Consider the following 27,268-nt stretch of genomic DNA (forward strand, 5'->3'; position numbering starts at 1 on the left):
CGAAATTAACAGTAAATAGGCATATGAACAAAATAAGACGTTTTTTTTCTTTCTTTTGATTTTTGGGTATAATATGACATGGCATATTCTTGACACGTTTAGTGAGATTTACCTTAATGTAGATTGTTGTATTTACTTATACCTGAGATATAAAGCACTTTAACACCGAAATCTTACATTAATGGACTAATAAAGGAAATGTGTGTGATAAACTGCTACACTTTGAACGTGCGGCGGCAGAGATAAACATTCCAGACTTCAAACACACGGATGAAGGTAGCAGGAGGCTTATCTAGGACTATGATAACAAATGGAACACATCAGGAACTAATCAAAGAAGCTTCTGCGTAAAAACGCCCTTCAAAGGCATCGGGATTGTTAGTTTAACATCCTTCCACCTGTTTAGTGAAAGAAAAACTGAAATTCTTTGACAAAATCAAATGCTTCACTAAAATATGAGTTTGTTTCACAAAAAACGACTGAATAAACATGCCAGATTTCCTCTTATTTCTAATGCTAGGATGCATCATTTATGATAAATCGAAAGATTCATTTGCTCTGAGCACATATTTTCACATTTCGCTCACCCAGTGAAAACTTTTGGTCTCTTTCGTAGATTTAAAATAATCAAGTATTTTAATCTTTTGACTGACATGTCACACAATAACAGTTATGAGAAACAACATTTTTAATTACTTGAAATAAATACTCCAGTACATGCATGATAAAAAATGAGGGCGTGGGCAAAGGGAAAAAACACAGCACATTAAAATATAATTGTAAGTCTGGTAAATAGTGTAAAACCTATGGCACACACTCACAGCAGCTTTTACTCGTTACAAATTCACACATGGAATACGAACATTATTATGCTGATGATTTCTACAAATCTCAATGACATCCATTCAGCTAGACACTGAGGTAAAGACTTTCAGTTTCATTTTAAGGCTTCTGTTTTTGGCCATATTATATTCTCAACCGACACGGATTTTGCAAAAGTTGTCAGTTTTAGTAAAAGCTACTTCTTCCCCAATCACATCCAGTTTGAGGAAAACCTACAAATGTGAGCTTGAGTAAAGCCAACTGCCATGAAAAGTAAATTTAAACGTTTAATTTAATCATACTACACTCTTAAAAATAAAAGTTCTTAATTGGCATCGAAGGTTCCACAAAGAATCTTTAACATCCACCGAACCTTTCAAATGCAGAAAAGGTTCTTTAGATAATGGTTCTTTTGAGAACTGTTCTCTGCAAGGTTCTTTTTCGGAACCCAAATTGATTCTTCAATGGAATCGCTGTGAAAACCCTTTAGGCTGATGATACACAGGGCAACTTTTTGGGCAATTTTTTTTTTTTAACAATGTTGCTTGGTCACTTTCCCGTTGAGAATAGGTAACAAATTATCTGGATACTTTAGATCAGTCGTGGGTCCTGTGTCTCACCTGGTTGACGGCAACATTGCCTAAAGTTACCCAGCAACATTGCTCAAAAAGTGGCCCTGTGTATCATCAGCCTTACGGAACCTTTATTTTTAAGAGCATATGTGGGGTTAAACCTGATTAGATTCTTTGGTACTTCAAAATAACGTGCCAGGGAGGAGTTTTAATTCACAGAATGAGAGTTAACTGGCGGTAAAGTTCTAGGTGAGGATCGTTCCCTTAGTGCCTGAGACAGGAGTGTGCATCCGTCCGAGACGGCGCATGCAGAGTTTCGCAGCCGCTCCCGATAGATGGGCATCTGGGAGCTGCTCTCGGGATGCTGGGAAATATCCCTGAGGCCCTGGGTCAGGAGCACGCAGGCCGAAACCACGCTCATGGCGCCGCCCAGAACGGCCGTCTGCACCCCTTTGCCCTCGGGGGGGATAGTTGCGGCTTTGCCGAGGAACTGCGGCTCGGTGGCGAAACCCACCAAAGCGTGCACGGCCTGCACGAGCGGCCCGCTGAAGAGAACGCAGCGGTTGCGGGTCAGATCGCTCGGGCAGGCCTTTAGCTCACGCACGCATGCTAAAAGAGCCGTGGCGCTCGTGCTCATGCACTTGACACTGGCTTTGAACTGCTCTTTGGCGAACTTGTCCTTGGATTTATCACTGGCCAGAGAGGAGGCATCCGTAAGCGTGGTGAGGTTCTTCAGGATGTTCTGCGAGACTTCCAGAAGGAGCTGCGGAGTCAGGTCGACCAGAGCCGTTAAGCGGAGAACGTTGCATGTTTGCTCCACTTCTTGTCGGCATCGGGTGACTTTGTAGCGGTCAACCAGGCCAGAAACGGCAGCCTGGGAACCCGGGATCTCCACAGCCGCCAGGTAAGCGGCGTGCGCCGAATACTCGGTCAGCGAGACCACTAGGTCCCCCATCTCGACCAGTCGGTCCCCGACTTCCACGAACTTCCCCATGTTGAGCTGGCTCTGGATATCGTGAACGATGATCGACAGCTCCTTGGTTCGCGCGATCACCGTGTCGCGACATTTCTCGAACGTCTCCGCTACGGGCATCCCGTCAGTATTCACCACCGGCCTGGTCTCGCTGGACAGCAGGAGCAGCTCCGCCACCAGCTGCATTTTGCTCTTGCATGCGTCACAGATGGATGAAAGTCTTTTCCTTTGTTGCAAGCTTCCACAAAGGATGTTGGTAGAAACCTCACTATCTGATTTTCCCGAGCCACTACTAGCCATAGTAGTGTGGTCGCGCTAAAGTTCAAAATAAAGATCACAACGTACGTTCCCTTGTGCGAACATGTGATTTATGTCATTTTCTTCAGTAAATAAAAAGATTCCCGCACCTTCTCAGGGAGACTGAAACTGGCCAATAACGTCCTTCAGGAAAAAGTCCGCTCAGCTTTGAAAACTCAAAATAATATGAAACTTCACTCAATGCACCAATAAGGGAAGTACTTTAGAAAAATACTTGGATTTCAGGCAAAAGAGCTGATGAGAGCTGCAATTAAATATCCCTTCAAATGAATTGCCCGATGTTTAAATAATCAGATTTTAGGTGTGCATAATAACGAACACAGAATAGAATTCACAACTACCTCCGATAAGGTAGGCTACAGTCTGATCAGTTTCACAGGTTGTCAATGTCTCTCCAACAATGCAAAGAAACCAAAAACACTCTTTTCTACAAAAGGCTTCTGCAGTGCCATGTACAAGAAGATGCCCAGAAGAAGGCAAAGTGCAGGTTGACTTCCAGAATCGCTACTTTTGCTGTGTGGAATCTGTCATTTCAGGTTTTCTTCGTGTCATGCACATTACATGCATTTAAATACATGTCCTGCTGCAATGTGATGCTGCTGATGATATATTGACCGTCTTGCTGACCCGCCGACCGAAGCGGGAGACGCGCAGGCGCCCCGCCGCCACTGCACCATCATCCCAGGACACCTCGGAAACTCATAAAACGTTCCCGAACGACTTTCAGCCGTTTCTTTTTCGTACACAATCCAAGTTCTGCGGGCAAACTCAGTTCCTTATGCATATCTATTGTCCATACGCCCTCTCCAGCAGGAAAGCATCGGCTGTCCAGTGGCAGATAGTTTCGCTTTTGCTTGCCATTCTTTAAACGCTCGGCTGAAAGTTTTAACGCGGTTTCCGCGACGATAGCAAACTCCGTTTGCTGTTGAGACTCTCGCGCGTCGGTTGTAGTCTCCCGCTACATCTTGCGTATCAGGAAGCGGCGGGAGGGTGTGGCTGAATAGCCTGTTAGCTTCCCGCAAACTCTTGGCACTTTCATACCCTCCACAACCATTATTCCTGGTCAGCGAGACGAAATCCCTCCTTTTAAGTCTCCAGCCGCTCAAACGATACGCTTATTTTTCTGAGGTAACGTTAGTCGCGCGAGAAGTCGCGTTCATTCCTCACCCAGTCATCGTTTCCCGAGGCCCCGATGTGAGACTCAACTACCGGTCTGAGGGCAAAAGTTACACCCAAAGAGAAATTCCAGAGAAGTTCCTTGTGTTTCCCCTTTTCGTTTGTTTAGTTGTGTCTTGTTTCTGGTGTTTTGCCCCAGGTTTGCGCTTCCCTATAAATCCAACAGGTTCTCTCGCGTGTGGGTATTTACTACTTTCACAATGTTCGCATTCAGAGCGGCATAGAGCGAATTATTGTTTAGTTTAGCGGGAACGCCGGCGGCATTATTACATTTTTGTATTCTAAAGGTCGGTCTTCTCAACTGAAACGTTTTTTTTTTCTTTTTCTTCTTCTTCTTTTTTTCTTTCTGTCGCATTTTGTGCTGTTTGAAGTACATATCACTATGTTTACAATTAATATTATAAATATATATATATTTACATTGTATTTATATTCTATTATATTTATATTGAATAATATGTAAGGAGAAGAATTACATTAGAATTGATCATTGCAATGAAATGAATAAATAAATAAATTAGTAAATTAATAAAAATTAATTGTGAGTAAAAGGGTTCAATTGTGAGAAAATTCAAATGTATTGCTCCATTGTGTTTTTTGTTTAATTATTTATCTGTCATTTAAAGTAGCCTATATTTCATTATATGAATAAAATATACAAATATTAAATAAATAACTGCATAAATTAATTAGTAAATAAATAAATGCAAGGTAAAAGTACAAAAAAAAAAAAAACATTGCTCCATTGTATACATTATTTATTTATATTTATTTATAATCCATTTATATTGTTTTGTGCAAATATACATTATTCATCTATTATTCACGTTTTTATGTATTTATTTTTAGGCATTTGAAATAACTCAATCCAACACAAAAATAATTTTGTTGTCAAATATTTATTCGATTAGCTTTCACTCGTCCTCTTTTGTATGGCACTGGAGGAGTTCACTTGTAAATAATGGAAGTATACATGTGGCGAGGGGTCTTTATAACGCTAATGGAAATAATAGTTCAAAAATAAATCACCCTACCGCGCTGATAAACATATCAAACTGGCCTCAAAACAGCTGACTCATCTTGGGAAGGGAAATAGGATTCACCGCTGCAAATACTATGACGTAAATGCAGTAGAGTACTTTTCATTGGACAACAAGGAGATGTTGGGAGTGCGAAGGAGCCAATCAGAATCAACAGGGTGGGTCTGCTGCACTGAAAACCCGCCTCTTTGGACATGGGAAGGGCTTTCAGCAACGTAAAGGGTCATATATGATGACAGTCTAAATATTGCATTGTTAGGACTTACAAACATACTATGAAGATTTCATATAAAACACTTAAGCTTATCTTTAACCCTTAACATTACATTCTACAATGATGCATTGTTCTACTCCATCAGTTTCAAACAACAGATGTTCTTCATATTCAATGCAGAGATCCCTGATGTACTTTGTTTGGTTTGATTCCTTATTAAATTCCAGCAGAAAAAGCTACTGGATTACACAAAGCATGTGTATGTAGTGTTAGATGTGAACTGGGGCTGAGGCCGTGAATACTGCATGTCAGTTGTGCAGCTGCACAGGGCACTGTGCCATTGGGTGGGGTGTCCTGAGAGGAAACCGTTCTGATTCTGTTTCTTCTTCTTCTTTTTTCTTTCTGTCGCATTTTGTGCTGTTTGAAGTACATATCACTATGTTTACAATTAATATTATAAATATATATATATTTACATTGTATTTATATTCTATTATATTTATATTGAATAATATGTAAGGAGAAGAATTACATTAGAATTGATCATTGCAATGAAATGAATAAATAAATAAATTAGTAAATTAATAAAAATTAATTGTGAGTAAAAGGGTTCAATTGTGAGAAAATTCAAATGTATTGCTCCATTGTGTTTTTGTTTAATTATTTATCTGTCATTTAAAGTAGCCTATATTTCATTATATGAATAAAATATACAAATATTAAATAAATAACTGCATAAATTAATTAGTAAATAAATAAATGCAAGGTAAAAGTACAAAAAAAAAAAAAAAACATTGCGCTCCATTGTATACATTATTTATTTATATTTATTTATAATCCATTTATATTGTTTTGTGCAAATATACATTATTCATCTATTATTCACGTTTTTTATGTATTTATTTTTAGGCATTTGAAATAACTCAATCCAACACAAAAATAATTTTGTTGTCAAATATTTATTCGATTAGCTTTCACTCGTCCTCTTTTGTATGGCACTGGAGGAGTTCACTTGTAAATAATGGAAGTATACATGTGGCGAGGGGTCTTTATAACGCTAATGGAAATAATAGTTCAAAAATAAATCACCCTACCGCGCTGATAAACATATCAAACTGGCCTCAAAACAGCTGACTCATCTTGGGAAGGGAAATAGGATTCACCGCTGCAAATACTATGACGTAAATGCAGTAGAGTACTTTTCATTGGACAACAAGGAGATGTTGGGAGTGCGAAGGAGCCAATCAGAATCAACAGGGTGGGTCTGCTGCACTGAAAACCCGCCTCTTTGGACATGGGAAGGGCTTTCAGCAACGTAAAGGGTCATATATGATGACAGTCTAAATATTGCATTGTTAGGACTTACAAACATACTATGAAGATTTCATATAAAACACTTAAGCTTATCTTTAACCCTTAACATTACATTCTACAATGATGCATTGTTCTACTCCATCAGTTTCAAACAACAGATGTTCTTCATATTCAATGCAGAGATCCCTGATGTACTTTGTTTGGTTTGATTCCTTATTAAATTCCAGCAGAAAAAAGCTACTGGATTACACAAAGCATGTGTATGTAGTGTTAGATGTGAACTGGGGGCTGAGGCCGTGAATACTGCATGTCAGTTGTGCAGCTGCACAGGGCACTGTGCCATTGGGTGGGGTGTCCTGAGAGGAAACCGTTCTGATTCTGTTGAATGAGCCTCACACTTCATATGCGTCCCATGAACAAGCACTGTAGAGACCCAGCCTGTGCAGAGCTGGAAAAACATCAAATAATTATATATATATTATTTATATAATAAATAATTGTTACATTTTGTTACCTTTTATTTGGTATCAAAGGAGTTTAGCTATAATGCATGCACTTTTGCAAATACTGAATTTTTTTTATGAATGCATAATTAAACAAACAAACAAAAAATACAATACAAAAAAATGTAAATAAATAAAAAGTTACACTCTCACTCTATACAAAGTAAAAAATGTATAGCTTTGTATTTAAATGTTAATTAATTATAGATCATTTAAAACAGTTTTCAGAAATAGTCATTTTAGTGCATGCTATTATTTTATTATATAGCCTAAGTGTAATCTACTAATTATACTGCCCTCAAGATATGCATTATAACTAAGATGCACAATGCACGATGTTTATTTTATTTTATCTCATTATTTACCATGCACACTCATTAACTTTCTCTACATTACGTGTTTCTTCTTTTATACGTTCTTGTACTCAGGCTAATGCAAAATAACGTTTTTGAGGAGGGGGAAGGAAAGGTATGAAATAATCACAAACATGCATTGCATCAGAGACTCTTCGTAATGTATTTTGCATTTGATGCATCATATTCATATTATTAATCATTGTGTTTATTATCGTAATGCAATTATTTAACAGACTGTACTTTTTGTTATATTGTTTTTGGAAGAAATAAATGTTTAAAAAAACAAACAAAAAAACTTTTAACAGTAAGACACGTGATCACGTTGACACGCCCCCTTTCTTAAACCCATGACTAGCGGAAAGGTTTCAACCAATCAGCGAGCTCCAGGTTTAAAGATGGCGTCTCCCGTCAGCTGCAGGACTGTATCAGTATTGTTTTTTCTCATATTATTCATATCGGTTCATTGTACAGACACTAAACCAAAGAAGAAGAAAGATGTAAGGGATTATAATGATGCGGATATGGCCAGACTGCTGGAGGAGTGGGAGGTATGAACGAACTAACGAACGAGCACACTGCTGCAATCATTCAGTCATGTGCCTCTCACTATAAAATACCATGGTAACCGCCGAAATACCGTCGATGCTACTGCAAAACCATAATAAACGAATATAGGATCTCGTTCAAACGAGTTTTCAGAATAAACGTTGTCATTTGGTTTATTTTTTGATGCGTCTGGATGTTAATGTGAACTCTACGCTTTATTTGTAGTAACAGTAACTGTCATAACTAATATTTTGACGAAAACGGTTCAAATAAAGTGTATTTCACACTAGCAACTTTTCTTATAGTTATTTGTAGTTATTCATGTACACATTATTTAAAAATAATGTTTTTCATAGATAGATAGATAGATAGATAAACGATACAGTCAGACACTTATGTGGGAATGAAACGGGATGTGATTGGTGGATATCTTGCAAAGTTTAGCAGATTGACACATTTTATAAGGACACTCCTTGAGTCAAAGGTTGTCTTTGAAAGATCACGCTTCACAGAAATGAGCTAGATAGTGTCACAGTCATATAACCTCCTGAGACCCTGCATCCTCATATGAGGACATTATATTTTAGTGAATTTCTCAGAGACTATACATGCCACAGTTTTAAGTCTGGATGTTTTCAGAGATACTAAATGTTTGGATGTTTCAGCATGACTACTCCCTCTCCATGGTTTTCAAAAATGTCTTAATATTAATTTAGTGACACTCTTATGGAAATATGATTATATTTTGTAATTATCATTTAAATCTGACTCATTTTTAAACTGTGTGTCATGAATCAACATCTCAGGAAAATGTTATGGGGTTTCAAATCAAAATATGACTTTCTGTTACGAAACAGGACGTTGATTGCATGCATCTCCTCATATGATGACACCGGGACTAAAAGCATGTTTATTACGCATTTTGGGAGAAACAACAAATGAATAGGGAAACAAATTATATTTCAATGTTCCTATGAAATATTATATATTATTATGAAAATCTTGTCAATTATTAAACTTCTTTTTTCATTACATGTTGCCCCAAAAATACATTAATATGCAAATTAGATTTAGTTTATACAGGGTTCCCACACCTTGGTTAACTTCAAATTCAAGGACCTTTCAAGGACTTTCCAGGTCCAATACCCTCAAATTCAAGGACTTAATGTGGGGACACATTTCAAGTGAGAGCAAAGGTTCCATCGCGTCACCTTGTAAGATACATTGTTACAGTTTTCATGTGTCAAACACAACTATGCAAAAAAATTTTAGTTTTTTTGCATTTATTTTTGGCCATATGACAGAAATGTCAAATTAGCTGAATAGTTTATGCTTTTCTGCGAGTAAATTTCTCTTTTGACGGTTATTGTCGTTAAAGGAACACATCTCACGCGCTTTATATTAAAATACCGGGATGTGGCTGCTATTTTAAAACAGGATAATAAAGGGCTACAATTAAAATGTAGCGGTAATGAATTTGTTGTTGCTTATTTATTTATTTATTCTTAAGAAAAAAAATAAGATGTTCTTAAGAACAAATTTGAGAACGTCTTAAGATTTTTTCAAGAATTGCACTTAAGAAAATTCTTACGAACTTCTCAGAATTTATCTTAAGAAACTTCTTAATTTATTTCTTAAGAAGATTTTCGTGAATCCGGCCCCTGATATTTGTCGTATTTCTGTTTTGCATAAAATTGAATAATATTTGGTACAAACTATACTGTATTCTAAAATGATCTGATATTAACTTTTGCATGGATTTTATTGAAAAGAGCTTAGGCTCATGTAACCAGAAGTTTTAAGATATATGAATATGCTTTTACGTTTTTCTTGCCTCATGGCTTTACATTATCTTAACAAGCAAAGCAATTCAACATTACATCCTTTGGATCTCTGGCAAGCCATTCTTTGTAATCTTCTTTGGTGAGCCAAATATCTTGAAACTTGCATTTTCCAGTCATCACGTTTCAGCAGTTTCAGCCTATTTTTGCAATGTTTCACGGTGTGTCTGTGAAACATTGAGGTACCATCTTAGTAGTTTCGTGTGCGTGTGAACATCATGACAACGAACACCACAAAGTACCTCACGTGGGAAACACTTAACGTAACGCAGAAATGTGCAACGTAAATCAAGCAAGATAGTATGCCCAAAGTGTTGGCGAAATAATACATTAGCGGACCGGAGGGAATAATATGGAATTTTCAAGGACCTGTATCCATGTTTGTTTATTTTCAAAAACTTTCCAGGGCCTTGAAAATTTTTAATCAGATTCACAAACTTTCAAGGATTTCAAGGACCCGTGGGAACCCTGTTTATAGCTACATTGTATATAATGCGAAAACTCGTTTATGGCCATTTTACACACATTTTGCATAAAGAAAAATGGTATATCAAATCATTCTGTTATAACATAGTTGAGACTCATCTTTGGTTAAAAAAAAATAAAAATCCTGAAAACTAAAAATGTATTGGTGATTTTAAATAATCAATTGTTTTTGCCTATGCATGTTCAATTCATGTCCTTTTATAGCATAACTTATGTACAAAATACAATTTTTCCTTAAATCTTTTGCCCGGGTCTCAGGAAGTTAAAAAGTATTAAAGCGTACAAGATGATGTAAAAGTTAAAGCTATTGAAATATTACCTGCATATATTTGCATTTAGAATCGATGCTGAACGATGCATTAAAGTTTGAAAATAATTAATATTATAAGTAAGCCTATAAAATGTTTACAGTTTAAGGTTTTAAATGGTAAACATTAAATATTTAAAGTTTGAAAATGAATAATAAAAAATTTAAAGTTTTGAAGTATAAATATAAAATGCTGAATGTTTACATTTGAAAATAAATCAAATTCATTAAAAATAAAAATGCATGATATGCATGACGTCCAACAGCAGGGCTATGCGTTACATTCAATAAGCTGAAAAATATTCTATAATTTATAATGCGCAGTCCTGTCTACCAGTAATGTAAGTTTTGGCATTACATCTTGAAAATATATTTTCTTTCTTCGGTGATTAGAAATCTTTTTCTTTGACAGAAAGATGATGAGATCGAGGAGGGTGACTTACCCGAGCACAAGCGGTCTCCTCCGCCCATCGATTTCTCTAAGATAGACGCGTCCAAACCAGAGGAGCTCCTGAAGATGTCCAAGAAGGGAAGGACTCTGATGGTGTTTGCCACCGTGTCAGGAAACCCCACGGAGAAGGAGACGGAGGAGGTCACCAGCCTGTGGCAGGGAAGCCTCTTCAATGCCAACTTTGATATTCAGAGGTAACAACCATATTACTATGCAGATGTGTCCATTTTAAGGATGTCCGATGAGGATATTGATCGACTGTCAAAGCAGTTATATTATAGGTTTATATCTGTGTGACATCAGGTGTAGATATTTCATAACAAGAAAAATTAAATGTAAAGCAGCTCTAAAAATGACAATAGTGTCGGCATTTATCTTGTTTAACAAAAAAACATTCTCTTCAAATGCAACTGAATAAAACAATAAAAAATTTTTAAAAATACCTGTAACTTATAATGGGTTTCTTCTTTAGTTTGAATCTAGTCACGATCTTGAAAAGAATTGATTCTGTATAAAAGTGTGTAAACTGTTTGAACACAAAGTCTTGGAAAGGTTCGTTTAGAAAGTTCATTTTAAGGAACTGATTCAAAATAATTTACAGATTAATTTGAATTATTGCTCAGTTTTGCTTCTGGAATCCCTATGTCTTCTTTCTATAGTGCATTAAATATATAGCAGCTTATTAATATGTTTATAATTAGACTTATTTGACTTGTTTTCCTGTTAAAATATCTAAAAATTCAAGAGACACATTAAGAAACTAAACTGACTTGTTTTCAGAGAATCAGTCTTGTTTTCCAATCACATTTTTCTTTTCCTTTTAAAATATCTAAATATCTTTGAAACAAGATAAGATTACTACAAGATCAATTTTAGATTTTAATACTCAAATTTGATAGATTTATAGATTTTATAGATCTGCACTGGCAGATATTTTCACTTGCTTTTAAATATAAACGTGTATATATATATATATATATATATATAAGTTTTTTAATAAGTGAAATAATCTGGTGTGATTGAATGTGATAAAAATGTGATTTTATTACAATACTGCTGTTTATTATGTGTAGTTTGGGAAACTAGTTTGATCCCAACACTGTTTAATTAAAACAAATTTCTGCCTTTTATTTTATGTCATACCAGGACTAAAATTTTATACCATGTCTTCATCATTTTTACAACATTTTAAATACCTTTTATGTTTGTATTTAATTTTTTTTAACAAAGCAGACAACAGTCAGTGAAGAGCATGTTTGATATGAAATATTATTATGACTATTAGACGTGTGGGAAAAAAAGTTAAAATTAAGGTAAATATCATCTGAGAACAAAATATTTTTACAGTTTTATTATTTAATTTCATTATAACATTTTATGCATCATTTCCAATCAAGCTGTAATTGTGTTAATTTATGCAAAATGTCTAAAATAATTTGTGTGTTTTGTATACATAAAAAGCTAGGCAAAATATCATTAGAAGGACAAAGGAGTCAGTCAATTTATTAATATATATATATATATATATATATATATATATATATAATTTTTTTTTTTTTTTTTTTTTGATTGATTGATAGATTGTTAGATGTGGTAAAAAATGACATTTTTAATGGTTCAAGGGGGAAAAGTGGAATTGCAAAAGTTAAAGTGTTTTAGGGGAGGTTTTTTTTTTGTTTTAAAGAGCCCATAGAATGTTGTGATGCTAGAAACAAATTATGTATTTAACAACGATACTTTAAGAAGTAAATTTGAATCAGAGCTTCTGTGTGGCACAACCCTCTATTTTGAAGCTCTCCTTCTCAATCTCTTGAACTGCTCTTTGGCGCTCTGTCACCAGTCACTATAATCACTGTTTGTATCTTTCTCATCAGATTTGTGGTGGGATCCAACCGTGTCATCTTCATGCTGCGTGACGGGAGCTATGCCTGGGAGATTAAAGACTTCCTGGTCGCTCAGGACCGCTGTGAGGATGTGACCGTGGAAGGGCAGGTGTACCCTGGTAAAGCCGCCAAGAAAGATGCCAAGGGGAACAAGCAAAACGAGACCAAGAAGAAAGGAGACAAGAAAGCAGCCAACAGAGCAAATAAAAGCAAGCAGGAGCTTTGATACACGAGCCTCAAAGGCACAGCGTCTTAATGGGACTGAAGGAGCGTTTCTCTAACAGGTGTTACTAGGTACTTTGACACACAGGTTGATGAGTCAAATCTGCAATCTTTGTTTCAGTTTCTTTGATTTGTTTACTGTAACTCGCCTTATTTTTTTTCACAGTCTGAATCAAAGAATAAACCACTTTTACAATTACATTGCCATGCATTGAATTATTTGCAGTTGGTGTCAAACTGTTCATGTTAAAATTTTCAAATGCAGAAAAGTGTAGCACTTAAATAGTTCACCCAAAAATGAAAATATGCTGAAAAACTGCTCACCTTCAGGCCATCCAAAATGTACATTTTTGTATGTTTTTTTTAGAGTTTGTCTCTTCATCAGAGCAAATTTTGAGAAATTGAACATTACTCACCAATGGATCATCTGCAGTGAATGGGTGCCGTCAGAATCAGAGTCCAAACAGCTGAAAAAAAAAACATCTCAATAATCCACAAGTAATCCACACCACCCCAGTCCATCAATTAAAGTCTCGTGAAGCGAAAAGCTGCGTGATTCTCATCCAAAATAAAAGTTTTTGTTTACATTATATGTGTGTGTACTGTGCATATTTATGTATATATAAATAAACACACATACAGTATATATTTTGAAAATATGTACATGTATTTACATGTATATATTTATATTCATATAATTTAGATTATATATATTTATAAATATATTTAATATATAAACACATTTTTTATAAATATATACATGCATGTGTGTGTATTTAAATATACATAATAAATATACACAGTACACACATCTATTATGTAAACAAAACCTTATTTTGGATGCGATTAATCGTTTGACAGCACTAAACAAATCCTTCATTAAGGTTTTTAAACTTTACGCCATTGCTTCTGGCCAAAATATGAGCCCATAATGTTACATCCTCCAGTCAAAAAGTCCATCCTCTTGTCCTTGCACATCAAAATCCACCCACATATTTGTTTAGAACAGTTTTGGACTGCTTGTAATCGATGTTTAATCTGCATATTTCTCTCCTGATTCAGATTAGATGACTTTTTAACTGGAAAAAGCAATGTTATCCGTTAAAGTTAAAAGCGCCTTAATGATGGATTTTTTACTTATAAACATGCAGCTTTTCTCTTCACAAGATGTTAACTGATGGACTGGAGTGGTGTGGATTACTTATAGATTATTTGTGATATTTTTATCAGCTGTTTGGACTCATTCTGACGGCACCCATTCTCTTTAGTGGATACATTGGTGAGCAAATAATGTAATGCACATTTTCTAAAAAAATCGTTTAAATCTTGGATGGCCTGAGGGTGAGTACATTTTCTGCAAATTTAATTATTGTGTGAACTGTTCCTTTAAAGCCTAAAACAATGCTATTTTTCCCCACACCCCTTAGTCTAGACATTTCTCATTTTCAGCTGCATACGTTTTCTTTTATTCTATCATTTCCGTAGACATTTTTTTTTATTCAACAAGCTAGTACACAAGCAATCTGAGCTCAACAGCAGTAGAGAATATCTGATTTATCTGAAGGTTTACATAACAGCTTGTTGAAGGATGCTGGAATGCATTTGAAGGATGTGGCAGAAATGAACTGATCTGGAATCAGTCAAACAGCTTCTGGCAAAAGAAAATGAGTTTAGCAGCGGCAGAGTCTTTGCCCCAGTTTGAAAGAGAGCAACATTAGGCGCTAATAGAGTAATCGATCATCCTTTCTCTTCTGAAGCCCCATATGCCGTGATACCAGGGAAAACATAAGTACACCTCATGGAAATCTGTGAGCTTTTCAGCACTTTACTGAATGATAAATGTGATCTAATTGAAATAAACTTTTTTTTTGTTTTTGTTTGCAATCATCCATTAAACATTCATCCATTCTTGCAGGCGTTTGTTGTTCATCATCATCAACATTGACACATTTGTCCAATCCTTCCAGAACTGGGATGATAACGGCAAACTAACAGAGAGCCCTAATGGAAAATCCATTGCATAGTTTCAATACTAAATGTTTCTTTACCAACAAACATTTTTATTTATAAGTACATTTTCTGAATAAGAACTGTATATATAAAGAGCTTGGTAACACTTTACAATAAGGTTCATTAGTTAAACATTAGTTAATGTATTAACTAACATGAACTAACCATGAGCAATATATTTGTTACTGTATTTACTAATCTTCGCTAACGTTAGTTAATAAAAATACAGATGTTCATTGTTAGTTCATGTTAGTTCACAGTGCATTAACTAATGTTAACAAGATTTTAATAATGTATTAGTAAATGTTGAAATTAACATTAACAAAGATTAATAAACCCTGTATAAGTGCAATTTATTATTAATGTTAACTAATGTAGTTAACTAATGAACCTTATTGTAAAGTGTTACCAAGAGCTTTTGTTCTTCTGTCTTCTACTTCCAGAAGAAACCATAATGCATTTGCATTTGTTTGATTCATGATGTTGTAATTGCAGTTTTATAATTCTAATGAATATCTAGTTTATTTGCTTTTCAAAACTACTATCTTTCAAAAGCTTTTTCTGTAACTGAATTAAAAAATAATAAAAATCATGACCAGTCTTAAAGAAAAAATTGGCTGAATAACTTTTAAGATTAGTCTAAATCTTTTATGTAACCGGCCCATAATGTTAATGATATCAAACAGCCTTTTGAATATAATTTGCTCACTGGAAGACTGTTTTTTTTTAACCTTTGCGTGTATGTTTGGTAGACTTGCCATTTGAGTCTCCAGCTGATGACTTCAGTATTGGCAACAACAAATAAACAATAAAAAACACACAAATGTCCTGGAGAGCCTCATTCCCATTAACATTTGACAAGAGGATGACCGTTTTATATGAGTGTCATCTATTTGTCATGTGAGAACGCATTTGTAATTGCTTTGGACACGACTGATGCTCTGCATTAAATTAGGTCAAATAAGAAGATTTGACACTCCAGAAAACATAGCCAGTAACTCATGATGACATTCAAGAATGCTAGTGCAGTTTCCCATGTCTGAAGTAACACTTCCACAGTGACCGTAGAGCGCTTCAGGGTGCTTTACTGTGCAAACAGGTCCATATCTTTAGGGTACATGTACGTATGCCCAGAATGCAGGATCCACCCTAGTCCGGTATGGCCTCCATGGTCATTTTTCCAAACCATCTGCTGAAGAAACTCCTCATGGTCCCCCACCCCAACATCAACACACACTAGACACATACCATCAATCAACATCAGCTTATTTTATAGTGTTTGCTAAGGAAAGACACATTCCAGCATCACTGTTGTGCCGTTTTAAATGCCTTTGTGTTGATAGAAATCTATGGAAGCCCGTTTTTGCCAATGAATAAAAAAATGTAACTTTTTATTACACAATTCTGACTTTTTTTCTCGCAATTTCCAGTTTACATATCGCAATTCTGAAAAAATAAATAATTGTCAGAGAAAGTCAGAATTGTGTGATATAAACTCGCAATTGCAAGAAAAAGTCAGAATTTTATATGACGTAATTCAGACTTTTTTCTCGTAATTCTGACTTTTCTCAGAATTGTGAGATATAAACACGCAGTTGCGAATTACAAAGGCCAATTCGGAGGGGGAAAAAAAGACTATTTTCTTACAATTGCAAATTTATATCTCACAATTCTGACTTTATAACCTGCAATTGCGAGTTTATATCTCACAATTTTGACTATTTCTTTGAATTGTGAGTTTATATCTCACAATTTTGACTTTCAGTCAGAATTGTAAGATAAAAAGTTGCAATTTCCTTTTGATTTTATTTTTTATTCAGTGGTGGAAACAAACTGTCATATCTGTACTTGAACCCAGCTATAGAAAGGGAAAGTTCACCAAAAACGTGCATATATATATATATATATATATATATACACAGAAAGATAGTATCACTCCAACAATATGAGGAAAAAAGATTTATTTCTGTACAAAAGTCTTTATATTTTTTTCTTATCTAAAGTAATACATTTTTATTACTTGGAAATCATTCACATTTACATCACACCCATATACAACTTAAAGTTAATGTCATGTATATTTGAATTATACACTAAAGTGAAAATTGTACTTAAAGTTTTAGTTTTTACAGATAGGACAGAATTACATTACAACTTAAAAGTCCCTTAAAAGACGTCCCTTCTGGATTTTTTGTAATAGTGCCTGTACAATAAATAAGTATAAAATATATCTCTGTTATCAATCAGGATTTTTTGTATTTTTTTTTTTAGAAACACACAAAACATACAAAAACACTAACAAATTACAATCTCCGAAAAAAGACCAGCTATTTCGGCAAAGGGACAATGTCGTACTTCTTGCCAAATGGAAGAAAAGCCAATTCATCACAGATTTGATCATTTTATGATAAGACTGACATCTACTAATGCTCAGATTCAAATCCATTCTTGACTATTCAATTTAAAGGAACGGTTCACCAGAAAATGAGAATTGTGTCCATATCTGTTCACGCGTCTTGAAGCTGTATGGTGCTTTCAGAAGTTATGCTTGAAAAAAATATAAAACTAAAAATCTTGCTTGTTGTTACACTGAACGACATGAGGTGTAAATAAATGAGTGAAATTTTCATTTTTGGGTGACCAGTTCCTTTAAGGCCGGATTGTTGTTTTTTTGCTGGCTCTCTCGTTCAACAAAAACGAAACCAACTCTTGTGCGTGACAATTAAAATGAGGAAACCTCACGACATTTACAATCTGAAACCTCTTTTTCTACATATTTAGAAAAAACATGTTGAAACATGAAGGCAAACATCACCGAGAGGGACAAAAACAAGGAATGTTGCAATTGTTTTTAGTTTTTTTTTTCTTGTTTTTCTCCCGTCGAAACTCAAGTATAATCAACTGACGACACGATCCAAAAAATCACAACGTCCACGTTGTCACATACAATGGAATCCGCTGGGAGGGGTTTTTAGGTAACATAAACACATGCTGGGCTGTGATTGGTGCTTTAGGTTCAGTAGTCCTGGCGTGCGGCTGTTGCTGGGCTCGTCCGGCAGTGATGCTACTGCGAGTCTGAGATGTCCTGCAGCGTGTGTCGCTCGTCTTCATAGCTTCATCATCTTAATCACAGGGATGGGCAGCACTTGGTGGAGTTTGGCCCGCTCTTCATCAACACTCATCCTCACCCAGTCTGGCCGGAAGGAGCCTTTGAAGCCCACAAAGGCAAGTTTGTCTGGAAACAAAAACACCACAAAATGATTTTTAATGTCCTCATTCATGACAAAAATTTTGGTTAAGGCCAATTTATGTGCATCAACCTTTGCCAAACTGCAAACTGTAAAAAAAAATGTCAAGTACTAAATTATACAGGCTTTGATGTTGTGGTGCTTATTTAACAGCTTTCTGGAATACTTCATCCTGATTGGTCAATCGTGACATTCTTTGGTTAAATATTTTTGTATAATAAGGCTAAACTGCATGACCGTCATCCCTGTAGTGTAGTGTAGCTGTGCTAGTTTCATGTCTCCCATATCATTCAACACTTTTTATTCATATAATAATCTGAAATCAATATTTATTTTATTTATTTAAGCCATAAAATAACAGGAAAATATAAAGTTGATCAGTATCATAAAATCTTGAGTTGGAATGCTTTCATTTTTATTCCTTTGGGTTTCAGTACAGACTGGTCATGAGTCGGTGGTCTGTGAGACATTTGGTGTTGTTCACGGAACGAGCCGGTGGGAAGCACTTGGAATGTAAACTTAAGGGGCTTTGCCTGCTGGAATGACAATTCAATATGATAAATATAATATGTGAAGGGAGGGTCGAGAGGAAGGACCCTGCTGCTCTGGTATGCGTGTGTGTGTCCAGCCCAAAAAACAGCTTCTCTTCACACAACTCGACTCTTTTTCTTTCATTGTCTGGGGGCTTCACTGTCTTTTTTTGTGGTAATTCATCATAAAGTATCCCAGATACCATTGGGATGAAACTCTACGGCTAAAAAATAAGTGTGAATCGGTATCTGAGACACGTACAGATACACTACACTTCAAAAGTTTGGGTTCAGTCATTTTTTTTTTATGTTTTTGTCTCTTAAGTCTCTTATGCTCACCAAAGCTGCATTTATTCGATCAAAAATACAGTAAAAACTGAATAAATGTGAAATATTATTACAATTTTAAAGAGCTATTGTGTATTTGAATATATTTAAAAATGTAATTTATTCCTGTGATGCAAAGCTGAATTTTGGCAGCAATTACATTTGAAATAAAAATAGTTTGTAACATAATAAATGTCCTTACTGTCACTTTTGATCAATTTACTTTAGTCTTGATGAATAAAAATATTAATTTCTTTAAAACAAAAATCTTTCTGACCCTAAACTTTTGTACGGTAGGCCAAAATACATTAAGATCTATTTTGCTTGGTCACATGTGTTTCCTAGTATGCACATTTGTTTCAGACCTATAAATAATGTAAATTCCATTAGGTACTGATAATGTGAGACGTCTATCACAATCCTGAATTATTATGAGTGAAACTCGTTACCTTTCAACTTCACCGTCTGATCTGCTCCAAGGGTATCAAGAATTTTGGTCCATGGCCCTCTGGTGACCAGTTTCCCTTTAGAGGTGATCAAAACCACTGACCTGCAAGGGCAGAAAATTAGTTTCTATCAGACACAGCAGTTAAAAATAGAGAAATGCGGTTTCAACGCCCCTGAAATCAAGCTTCACTTTTATTTTACTTTACCTGCATAAAACTTGTGAAATTGTTGCTTAGTTGGCCATTTTTCAGTGGCCGCCCAAGCTAAATTTCAAGGCCACTGATGTATATGTTAGCATGCAATTTGTATCTCCCTATATGACTGTGTGATTATCTCCCGTTCGCTGCTTTTATGTGAGAATCCAAACACTCCAGCAGTGTCAGAGCGGTGCTACCCAACTTAACCGTGCAGAACGGATCAAATATCTGCACGGCCCACTTCACAGCACAGACCAATTTGGAAAGCGCCGCGTGTCGCACAAAGCCTGTGTGATACACTCGAATTCAACACATAATTCTCTACAGCGAAGCGCTACAGGAAGTGAAACATCTCAGATGGCTTCACGCTTAGCTGATAATGAGATGCTGTAAATCTAAAAAAAAAAATGCTTCTTTAAAAGCTGAAACAAAAGAAATTATTTTTGACCTGTTAAAAACTGTTTTGGTTTAATTTACAGAAGAAACAATGGTTTGAATGCCACAGAACAGTCATTTCTGTGTAGTAACATTGCATTGCGTGTGCATTTCATTCAGTATGCACGTAAACTGAAGATTCATGCATATATTTTTCTATTAATCTCACAGCTCAAACATTTGGAGTGCTCACTAAGGCTGAAAAAAAAATACTGAAAAAACCCCACACCAATATTGTGAAATATTACAATTTAAAATAACTGTTTTCTATTTGAATATATTGTAAAACGTAATTTATTCCTGTGATGCAAAGTTGCATTTTCAGCATCATTACTCCAGTCATTAGTCACATGATCCTTCAGAAATCATTCTAATATGCTAATTTGCTGCTCAAGAAACATTTATTATTATCAGTTTGCTTTTGATGAATTGAATGCATCCCTGCTGAATAAAAACCCTAGTAATTAGAATAGAATTTTCTAAAAGTAGATCATTTCATTGCATGTGTGCGTTTGATTTTGCATGGATGTAAACTATTCATGCATATATTCTGTATTAGTCTTACTCGTCTTTGAGATTTGTGATGTAGTTCTCTAGCTGAGCTGGAATTCCCATCAGGATTGAGTTCCTGAAGCCTTTAGACTCCAGGATTTTACCGCTGTGGCCGTCGATTACAGTCAGATGAATGCCGTCCTCTGATTGGTAGATCTTCTTTTCATTCACCTACAACAAGAAACAAGAACTTTATTTTCGTTTTATTTTTTTTTCTTTCAATATTTTACTTGGTCTGTCCCCATCCCTCTTTCCACTATTCATTTATCTGTAAACAAGTATAAAAATATAATATAATATAATATAATATCAAGGCCATAGTGGGCGATCAGCTAGACCTAGATTAAACCAGCTAAACATCAGCAAACCACCTTAGGCTTAGGCAGGCTAACTAGTGAATGAGAACTGATTTCCGGTCCCACTTTATATTAGGTGGCCTTAACTACTATGTACTTACACTTAAATTAATCATTTGGTACAATGCACTTATTGTGTACATACATGTTCTTACATTGTACTTATATTGTTAATAATACCTTTGTGTAATTACATCTGTAATTAATTTATGTAATTGCATAAATTGACCAATCCCTTACAGCTTAACCCACCCTTAAACTTACCCATACCACTTAACCTGTCTCTAACCTTACCCGTATCCCACCTCAATAACAGCAAAAGTGTCTTGCAATACAATATGAACACAATAAGTACATTGTACTTATTTTTTGATGTAAGTACATAGTAGTTAGGGCCACCTAATATAAAGTGTGACCGATTTTCCTCAGTTCTTTGTAAAACTCATTATTAATGACACATTACTAAGAGTTTGTACCTCAGTATAGGCGAAGTCCTCTTTGATGTGGAAGAAGCGTGTGTTATATGACTCCAGTTTGACTTCAAGGAAGTGCTCCAGTGTGTGAGGCTGTAAAGCAAACAAGAAAATTTGAGATTACAATAATATAACATTTAATAATATCTTCTTACTAGATGTTTGCACTTACATCTTGCATACATAATATCTGAACATATATACAATAAACGTTAAATGTCACTGTGGTTAAACTAATGGGGCCTGAACTTGTGAGGAAACTCCAAATGTGCCAATAGGCGAGATAACATCATATGAACATGCTGGCACTCAGGGAGATGCAGTTAATAATATATATGAGTGACAGACTAATATGCTTCCTCCACTTGGCTGAATAAGTATTATCAGTAATTGTACTCTAATGGAAATGTATAGGTGCTTTTCTATGCAATTAAAGTGAAATAACTGAACATAAATATAGGAGCCTGATAAAAATGCTCATTTTAGAAGATTTCAGACGGCATTTAGAGGCTTTTGCATCTGAACTCTTCATAGGCTAACCAAGACTTGTAATAACACTTGCATGTTGTTTCTCTTTTGTTGATTTTGATTGCTTCTAATGTCTTCATTTGTAAGTCGCTTTGGATAAATGCGTCTGCTTAATGACTAAATGTTAATGTAAATATAAATAATTAACATATACAGTGCCCTCCAAAAGTATTGGAACAGTAAACACATAATTGCTCTGTTGGCTGTGGAGTCAAGACATTTACAAATATGATTAAAATATGAATATGAGACAAAACTACAGAATGTCACATTTTATTATTGGGTGATTCAACGCATGGATGTTTTACCAGCTAAGAAGTCCAGCACTTTTAGAGTTCATCCCTCTATCTGATGTGAGCATAAGTATCGTAACAGTTGCCTCACAGGTCTTTCTAAGTGATCAGCTGTGTCCTGTTGCATTAATTCTTCAGATATTAAAAGCAGGGAATGTGTCGTATCAGTTATATCCATTACCTCTGAATTCTGAATCTTGCATTCAATGATGACACACAAACCAGAATGAAGACGAGGGAGCTGACTTTGAGAGAAAAGCAAGCAATTTGGATGCTAAAAGAAAAGAGGATTAGAGCTATAGCAAAAACAAAGGGCATGGAGAAATCAAGAGTTGGGAAACCACCAACAACAACCTGATCAGCTGAGAAAACAACAGTAGTTGATGCTCTGACAATCTACTGTCCTCAGGAGACTTTGACACAGGATCACAGATGCTACACAGCAAGATACAAACCTCTGACCAGCTCCAAAAATAGAAAGGCAAGATTAGAGTCTGCAGAAAAACACAAAGGTGAGCCAGAAGAGTTTTGGAACTGTGTTTATGGACCGATGAGACAAAGATGAACCTTTATCTAAGTGATGGGAAAGCAAAAATGTGAAGAAAAAAAGGGAACTGCAATGATCCCAAGCATACAGCCTCATCTGTAAAGTATGGTGGAGGTGGTGTCGTGGCATGGGCATGCATGGCTGTCTCTGGAACAGGCCCTCTCAACTTTACTGATGACTTAATGTATGATGACAGTAGCAGAATGAATTTGAAAGGGTACGAAACCATCTTGCCTACCGATATTCAAGAAAATGCCACCAGATTCATTGGGAAGTGCTTCATATTGCATCAGGACAATGGCCCAAAACACCCTGCCAGTTCAGTCAAGGAGTTTATAAGGGCAAAGAAATGGAAAGTCTTAGATTGCCCAAATCAATCTCCAGATTTAAATCTGATTGAACATGAATTTCACCAGCTGAAGAGGAGAGTAAAGGCAGAAACTCCCCAAAACAAGCAACAATTGCAATTGGCTGCATTAAAGGCTGGGAAAAGCATGTCAAAGGATGAGACCAAGAGTCTGGTGATGTCTATGGGTCACAGACTCACTGCTGTGATTGTGCGCAAGGGATCTGCAACTAAATATTAGCTTTTAATCTTTTATATCTGCCTTATGTTCAACTGTCCCAATACTTATGCTCACATCAATGAGTGGGATGAACTCTAAAAGTGCTGTTCTTTTTATTCGGTAAAACATATATGTGTTGAAACAGCTAATAATAAAATGTGACATTGTGTAGTTTTGTCACATATTCATCTTTTCATCTTATTTGCTAATGTCTTGACCCACAGCCAACAGAGCAATTTTGTCTTCACTGTTCCAATACTTTTGGAGAGCACTGTATATAATTAACATTGACATATATTTTATATATAATTTATAAAAAAAATTAAAATGTTAAAATGTAATTAAATGTAAATTGTAAATGTATAATATATAAATTGTATTGTATGTATTTTTATATATATATAATAAGAATAATAAGAATACCTATATTGGTTGAGCCACTAATTATTTTGACACACACATATAAAATGTAAAATATATATACTACTATATATACTGTATATTATATTTGTATAATTCATATACATTTATATTTATGTGGTATAGACATTTAGAAACAGTTTCCTCCATCACAATAGAGGACCCTTTCCAGCAAAAGTTTACAGAAACAGGTGTGCAAAATACAATAACTATCCAGTTGAACAAATGCTCACGCTGCATATTATCATTTATCCTGCAGGAGACAATCAAACACCTGCAAGACTAACAAAAGCACTGCTATTTTGTTTCTTTATACATCATCTTCAGAGCATCAGGCAAGTTGCAGCAATCTAGCAGGAACGTCCCACATCCGACCCGCAGCATCACGCTAGACTTCAAACACAGATGCTTTGTAAAGTCAAAAGTGTCTCCTCACCAGTTTGGAGCGAGGCAGTTTTTTGGGCATAGGCACATCTACGACGGGCATCTCGGTGTATCTGGGGTAGGCTTCAGCCATACAGTCACTGGGGCCGCTGCCGGGAGGAATCAGCGCTTTGATCTTCACTCTTTCACAACCCTTCACCGAGCAGAACGCAAAGTCTTCCTTCTCATTGTGTGCTTTGATTTTAAGGAAGAGCAGCCTGCGGGGAAGACGGCAGACAGACATGAGAGAGAGAGAAACACAGAGATCAGCACATGGACGGCAGCGACAGCGGGAGTTTGGAAGCTGTGACACTTTTAAAACCACTTCAAAACTTATAATTGACAAAACGGCAGCGTTTAGCATCCAGCCTCCTGGGTAATTTCACAGCAGTTCCAATCGAGTGATATTCCTCATTCCTACAATTTAATTATGTTTCATTAGCAAAGGAAGACTGACATAGCTAAATTAAGAACAGCTATTTTTTCATCCTCTATCAAAACACAGATGTCTTATAATAACTGCTACTTTGCTCAGTATGACTTTCCATTAGGCCAGGCAGTAGAAAAAAACACATGTTTAATTGAAAATATTTACTGTCCATTTCCTAAACATATTTAATTCAACATTATAATGGATTTTACAAGTTCTCTGTGTTTTTTTTCTTTTAAAACTTTATTAGTTTTCACACATGCATTCATTTATTAATAAAAGATGGAGAAATACCTATTTTATGGGTCATTAATTTAAAAAATAACGCCAGATGGGACATTTGGCAACAGTAAAATCATTCACACTCTTTTTATGGTCAAATAAAATTATCACCAAAGTTCAACAAGCAAAATAATCACCCACGAGCAAAACATACAAACCGATAAAAGAAAGCATCTATCAAAACATAATGTAAATGCAATATTATGTCCATAAAGTGTGGGGTAAAGTTGTTTTTATTATTGACTGTTTGCATATTTTATTTCAGTTTTTTGTACAAGAGATTTTTAAGACTATGAATCAATTAAAAATAAATAAATAAATAAATAAATAAATAAATAAATATATATATATATATATATATATATATATATATATATATATATATATATATATATATATATATATATATATATATATATATATATATATATATATATATATATATTTTATTTATACAACACTTCTTTCTGGTCCTCGAATCTGATTGGCTGTTATGAATGTCGATAATAGAATCCAACAGAACTCAAACAGCCGTTTCACTGTTTTATCACTCCGCTTGCCGAAGTTGTCGTATTTCTCACAGCGAAATGGCAGACGCCCAAATCCTCTATCATTTTAAAAACAATACTGTTTTGTCACAGAATGTTGTTTTAAGAGCTTTTTAGGCGAGAATGTACTTTTTTGGACTTCAAATATGCGGTTTGTTAATAAAGATAACGTCTATTTGAAAATTTGCATCAACATTTTTGGAGATGTGAGCTCCAGGGCGTCAGTGGCCGTTCAGCGCTCATAAACCCTCCGAGAGCAGACTCACGTCGGCCGGATCTTCTGGAATTTGCCGCTGGCTCTGATGTCTCTATAGTGGTTAAACATGAGATATATTTTATTTTGGGTAAATCTAACGGGCAGTCTTTGGTCTCATTAATCTATTCAATAAATAATATTTTGTATAAATAATAGTAGTATTTAGTATTGGTAAACAGTGTGTGTTCGTAATGGTGACTTTAGTTTCCTTGTTCCAAGAGACTGTTTTACGAGTCAGCAGTAAAGACTTCTAAATTGAAAAACACTAAAGTGCAATTTTGAAAAAGGAAGTTATTGTTTCTTTCAAAACCAGCTTGTACGCAGCCAACATGCACTGAGCAGCGCTGTCATCAGAAATCACCCTTAACCCTAGTGCGCTCCTCATTTGGGAGTCACACTCATGGTCTTCACAGTCAAAAGTGACCGGACACCTGAAATTATTATTTTTTCCTCTTCAGTAAAATCAATCTAATATATTTTTGTTCAATAATATTTTTTCCTTTGTATTTTGAGAGAATTTTATGGTACTAATTAATATTTATGCAATAATTATGATCAGTTTGTCCCACTGAAAATAGTACAACAATTGTTTCTAATTTTTTTAAAATAATTTTTCAATTTATGCAGTATTTCAGATGAAAATAGACACTAGGCCTTTAAAATCCAATTTTTGAATGCAGATTAGCACCTCCTGGTGTGAGCAAAGAAAGAAAAAACATGTAATTTCATGGTGTAACCACTAGTTGCCTGTATAGGACTCTATAGAGAGGCTAGAAAATTCCCTAGTTGTTTTTAGACATAATTGTTTACTTTTATTAGGTTGTGGATATAAATGTATATTTAGGCATTCTCACAGACTACTTTTTGTCAAGGTTTATTTATTTATTTATTTTTTGCATTATTATTATATAGGTTATTGTATTATTAATTAAAACATTAAAACTCTATAAAAATGCAACAAAACTGAACAGTAATGCTTTATCAGAGCCTAATCCTTCTGGCTCTGATCTGATTTCAACCTCTTATTTCAGTCTTCTAACTCATTTTGGCTATATGGTTATAGCCATACCAATTCATTTGAGTGTGTATAATTGTGTATGTGTGTGTCTGTGTGTGTCTGTGAGCGTGTGTGAGTGGATGTATCTGTTTTACACTCTTGATGTTTTAGAGTATAACCCATTCCTTGCGGTCCACTTTCTTACTGCATTGTAGTTGAATTATTGATTTTATTTTACATAGTTGCAGTGTTACAGGCACACCAGTTCATTGGGGTGTGTGTGTACAAGTGTGTGAGTGCGCATGTGTGTGAGTGAATGTGTTGATTTTGCACTCTAGATGTTTTAGAGTTTCACCCCTTCATTGCTGTGCAACGAGCC

The 27,268-nt window shown here is 35.2% G+C and overlaps 3 protein-coding genes across 7 annotated transcripts in view; 1 reads left to right on the plus strand and 2 right to left on the minus strand.

Annotated features, from left to right (window-relative positions):
* tlnrd1 (talin rod domain containing 1) lies at window positions 1–4,096 on the minus strand. Its single transcript, XM_058783615.1, has one exon. It carries the CDS (start codon window positions 2,665–2,667, stop codon window positions 1,603–1,605), a length of 1,065 nt encoding a protein of 354 aa, XP_058639598.1. The 5' UTR covers window positions 2,668–4,096; the 3' UTR covers window positions 1–1,602.
* A 3,574-nt stretch (window positions 4,097–7,670) lies between these two features.
* Window positions 7,671–13,225, plus strand: mesd (mesoderm development LRP chaperone). The gene is made up of 3 exons (XM_058782599.1): window positions 7,671–7,836; window positions 10,881–11,113; window positions 12,794–13,225. The coding sequence occupies exons 1-3, from the start codon at window positions 7,684–7,686 to the stop codon at window positions 13,026–13,028; spliced, it is 621 nt and encodes a 206-aa protein (XP_058638582.1). The 5' UTR covers window positions 7,671–7,683; the 3' UTR covers window positions 13,029–13,225.
* Window positions 13,226–16,980: 3,755 nt separating this feature from the next.
* Window positions 16,981–27,268, minus strand: part of LOC131543563 (cell migration-inducing and hyaluronan-binding protein-like) — a 141,644-nt gene continuing 131,356 nt past the window's right edge. For all 5 annotated transcript variants that reach the window (XM_058781022.1, XM_058781025.1, XM_058781023.1 and 2 more), the window contains 5 exons: window positions 24,390–24,594; window positions 21,603–21,692; window positions 20,784–20,941; window positions 19,589–19,689; window positions 16,981–18,269 (listed from right to left, as the gene is read on the minus strand). In XM_058781022.1, coding sequence (XP_058637005.1) covers window positions 18,142–18,269; window positions 19,589–19,689; window positions 20,784–20,941; window positions 21,603–21,692; window positions 24,390–24,594 — 682 coding nt within the window. In that variant the 3' untranslated portion in view covers window positions 16,981–18,141. The remainder of the gene's footprint in view (window positions 18,270–19,588; window positions 19,690–20,783; window positions 20,942–21,602; window positions 21,693–24,389; window positions 24,595–27,268) is intronic.

Source organism: Onychostoma macrolepis, chromosome 07, assembly GCF_012432095.1.
Source record: "Onychostoma macrolepis isolate SWU-2019 chromosome 07, ASM1243209v1, whole genome shotgun sequence".
Taxonomy (NCBI): Eukaryota; Metazoa; Chordata; class Actinopteri; order Cypriniformes; family Cyprinidae; genus Onychostoma; species Onychostoma macrolepis.

Excerpts from the sequence above, each read along its gene's own strand:
- tlnrd1 (XM_058783615.1), bottom strand. The coding sequence starts at position 2,667 with ATGGCTAGTAGTGGCTCGGGAAAATCAGATAGTGAGGTTTCTACCAAC.
- mesd (XM_058782599.1), top strand. The coding sequence starts at position 7,684 with ATGGCGTCTCCCGTCAGCTGCAGGACTGTATCAGTATTGTTTTTTCTC. Across the intron at positions 7,837-10,880 it reads GACTGCTGGAGGAGTGGGAG|AAAGATGATGAGATCGAGGA; the intron begins GTATGAACGAAC and ends TTTCTTTGACAG. Across the intron at positions 11,114-12,793 it reads GCCAACTTTGATATTCAGAG|ATTTGTGGTGGGATCCAACC; the intron begins GTAACAACCATA and ends CTTTCTCATCAG.